Source organism: Sinocyclocheilus anshuiensis, unplaced genomic scaffold, assembly GCF_001515605.1.
Source record: "Sinocyclocheilus anshuiensis isolate Anshui unplaced genomic scaffold, SAMN03320099.WGS_v1.1 scaffold1580, whole genome shotgun sequence".
Classification (NCBI taxonomy): Eukaryota; Metazoa; Chordata; class Actinopteri; order Cypriniformes; family Cyprinidae; genus Sinocyclocheilus; species Sinocyclocheilus anshuiensis.
In genome coordinates, this window is record NW_015557283.1 from 850,833 (window position 1) to 855,071 (window position 4,239).

Consider the following 4,239-nt stretch of genomic DNA (forward strand, 5'->3'; position numbering starts at 1 on the left):
GACGACCAAAAACAGGACCCGAAAGTCACAAAAAAACTGATCTGAACTAAAAAAAAAAAAGTAGCAGACAAAAATACCAAGGCACTCTGAAATCCCTTAAAATCATGAAATAATTTGCAACCGATTTTACTTCCAAAATGAGTCCTATTCCAGCGCGTGACAGGCTTTTCAACAAGAAAAAAGTAAATTTTGAGTTCATGTTGACGTTACCGCAAGGCATTTCAAAGGAAACCACGGTACACCATCCAGAAATCATGCTTTATATTGGTATTAAGTCTGGTATTACGTATCGTAACGGTCTTAACTGTCACCATAATGGTGGAGCAGATGAAACTTAATGCATGATTCTCCTTGCTGGGTTTCTCACACTCTCGCCGACTGTTCGCTAGCAGGAGTTTGAGCTGAAGCTCTAATAACGTCCCCAGACACACGGAGAGAGACAGACAGACAGGAACCTGCTGAGATCAACACTTCAGCATCTCCCTCTCGGTTTCATCTCACTCCAACTCCACCGAGTGTCACGTCGACTCAAAAGTGACAATAACATCCATCGTATGACCGTGAAAATCAGGATTGCATAGCAGCGCTGAACTTTATCTAGCCTCATTATAGAGATTTATTCCCATTTTAATCTCACTGTGAGGGTCTCGGGCTCCTGACAATGGGAATTATCCCTTGAGAAAGAAAAAAAAACAAAAAAAAGACTAATTTGCACGGATGGAAGTGGGCGGCGGAATAAATTAAAGCAATAAGCCCCAAGAAGCCGTGGTTTACAGTGAATTTATAACAGCTAAGGTGCTTTGTTAGGTATGACGCGAAGCGGAGTGCCTAAAACCCCCTTAGCTGTTATAAATTCACTGTAAACCACGGCTTCACGGGGCTTCACGCCCGCTTCCATCAAGGACCAGAACTATCCGTTTTATAATGAAATGTAATCCGCGATGCAGCCAATGGCAGCGTCCGTGGTTGGCGTATAGATCACGTTCGTTGCGTAAATACACATAAAATGATGTGTGAGGAGTCACAGCACTTTAGTTTACCACCCTCGTCATCTTTGTATGCGAAGCTAAATGCTAATGCTACAATTTCTGCGCAGGCAGCCCGTGACATTAGCGCTGCGACCTATACTAGCATTAGCATGCAAAACACGCCTTCAGAGACTCCCTATACTCCCAAAAAAGCGACCAAGTTTAGCTATCTAACAGATGTTTTTTCTTTAACAAAAACAGAAATATGTACATGAAAAATTAGTTAGCAAGGCTAACGTGCACAACACACAGCTTACTTCTAAAAAATGATTTTTATTTAACAAACGTGCAAATAAACACTCACAAAAAAAGTCTAAAGTGTGTGTGTACCGCTAACGTTTGTGTAAATTGTTCGTAAAACAATTCTGATGAAAGTAGTCGCAACACATTTCAGTAATAAGCCAATGAGAGAAGCTAGTAAAATTTGCTTTATTAGCTTCTTTTACTCAGCATGAAACGCAAGCAGAATGTTTGTGTAAATTGTTCGTTAAAAACCATTTCTAATGAAAATAGTCGCAACAACTTCCACAGAAAAATCCCTTAGCTTGTGTTTCATTAACAAAATGACAGAAGCTAATAAACTTAGCTTCATTAGCTTCTTTTACTGGTGTATTAATGAAACAATCAGAAATTTTGCGTAAATCGTTTGTTAAAAAAAAAAATCATTCTAATGAAAAACTTTGCGACAATTTGCATAAAAAATTCACTTGGCTTGTGTTTTTTTTTTTTAATAAGCCAATAAGAGAAGCTAGCAAAGTTACTGTTGTTAGCTTCTGTTTAATGCTGTATTAATGAAACACAAGCAGAATTGTTCGTTAAAAAACATTTCTAATGAAAATAGTCGCAACAAATTTCCACCGAAAATTCAATTTGCTTGTGTTTCTTTCAAAATTGACAGAAGCTAATAAAATTAGCTTTATTAGCTTCTTTTACTGGTGTATTAATGAAACAATCAGAAAGTTTGCGTTAATCGTTTATTAAAAAAAACATTCTAATTGTCGCAAACAAATTTTCACAAAATTCAATTTGCTTGTGTTTCTATAACAAACAAAAAAATGTCAGAAGCTAATAAAATTAGCTTTATCAGCTTATTTTACTGGTGTATTAATGAAACACAAGCAGAATGTTTGTGTAAATTGTTCGTTAAAAAACATTTCTAATGAAAATAGTCGCAACAAATTTCCACAGAAAATTTTATTTTCTTGTGATTCTTTAACAAAAAATTACGGAAGCTAATAAAATTAGCTTTATTAGCTTCTTTTACTGGTGTATTAATGAAACACAAGCCGAAAATTTGTGCAAACTGTCTGTTAAAAAAACATTCTAACAAAAATTGTCGTATTAACTAAAAATAATTAGCATTTGCATTTTTGAACGCTGTGGCCTACATTAAAATTAACATTCAAAGCGCACCTTACGTTCGCTAAAATGCATAGAAATGTTTCCCCAGGTAAAAATGACTGAAATGCTCTCATTTTACAATCGCAAGTTACTGAACTTAAATATGCAATATTACGAATAATTTACAGAGAAAATCGTTATTGGTAAGTCAGTGAAGGAAGCTAAAAAATTAGCTTTATTAGCTTCTTTTACTGGCGTATTAATGAAACATGAGCAGAACTGAGTTATAAATAGTTCACAAAACCAAAAAAATTTAAAATTGTAGATTTCAATTCAATGAAATATGAATATAATGTTTATTGTTAAATGTATTTAGTTATTAATATTATTAAATTAATGAAAATGTATTATACAAATTACAATAAATAAATTAGCTTTATTAGGTTATTTTACTGATGCATGGGCAGAACGAAGTTATAAGTTGATCGTATATACACACATAAAAAATGTCTTTCGTTAAACACGAACATTTAAAACAAGAAATTGTTAAAAACTAATAGACTGAATTTATGTAAATCATTCATAAAACATGCATAAATTACTTTTTTCATGATTTTATGAACAATTTACAAATAAATTTTTCTCTGTGAAATAATGTTTTTTTATTTATTTAGATATAATCACATCCGACACGTGTGTAATAATTAATTCATTAAAGTTATTACAAAACTATGAGAAACTATGAATAATAATTAGAAATTATTATTATTATTATCTCAAAGTTGGTAATAATTAAAAAATTTACGATTTTTATCCATGCAAATGTTAATCATAGAGGTTCACAATTAACATTAAATCAAACAGTGTAAAAATCTTTATTTTGTTTCATGCTATTATGTGATAATCTACATAATAATAAAATATAATTCAATAGCAACAAATTGTAAATTGAAATAATACACATTTATTATTTTATTATATCAGTAATTTTTTTTTTTAATAATAAATATCATATAAATTATTGTTGTTTTTTATGTACTTTTATTATTTTTATTATTATTACTATTACATTTTAACGTGTTTATAATTTATAAGTATTACACAAATCACATAACATATCACATAACATGAAATAGAAATCAATACTGCACAATACAATTATAAATATATTAATAGAACAATAATGATCAATTGTAAATAAGTTAAATACATACATATATATTTATTATTATTACTTCAGTAATACTTTATGTATTAATATTACTACTACTAATAATAATAATGATAAATAAATAAAAACAATTTTTATAACATTTTGATTTATAGTTCAATTATCATCATTACACTTTTAATGTTTTTATAATGTACTGCAAATTATAACATAAAAACATACAGCACATTGCATAAAGATTTCCCACTACTTGATTTTGTGAACCTCTATGATATGCCACTTATCTCCCGCCATATTATCTGAATGAACATTTGTGCTGTCAGTGACAGGAAGTGATGTAATGGGTGAATAACTCACTCTGTCAAAGGGGATGCTGTATTTCTTCAGGATCGATGGAGAAAGGAGGGTCATCTTGTGACGGAGAAACGCGTCGCAGCCCTGAGAACTTCCTGGGAAAAAGCCTGCAGAAAACGACAAACAGCAAAGAGAGAGAATGAGAAAAATGCCAACGGATGAAACTCTGAAATAAACAGACTGATGATTTTTAGAGGACAAACGGTGCAGGTATAAATAAATTATAATAATGATAATATTTATTTTACTATGTCATAACTGTGATATCATAATAATTATATATATATATTTATATATACATATAATAAATATATATATATATATATATGCATTTAATTTTCATTA

The 4,239-nt window shown here is 30.7% G+C and overlaps 1 protein-coding gene across 1 annotated transcript in view; it reads right to left on the reverse strand.

Moving 5' to 3' along the window:
• LOC107679073 (lysine-specific demethylase 4B-like) overlaps nucleotides 1-4,239 on the reverse strand; it is a 65,901-nt gene that overhangs the window by 33,883 nt on the left and 27,779 nt on the right. The window contains exon 7 of the mRNA XM_016474490.1: nucleotides 3,898-4,001. Within this exon, the coding sequence (XP_016329976.1) occupies nucleotides 3,898-4,001 (104 nt within the window). The remainder of the gene's footprint in view (nucleotides 1-3,897; nucleotides 4,002-4,239) is intronic.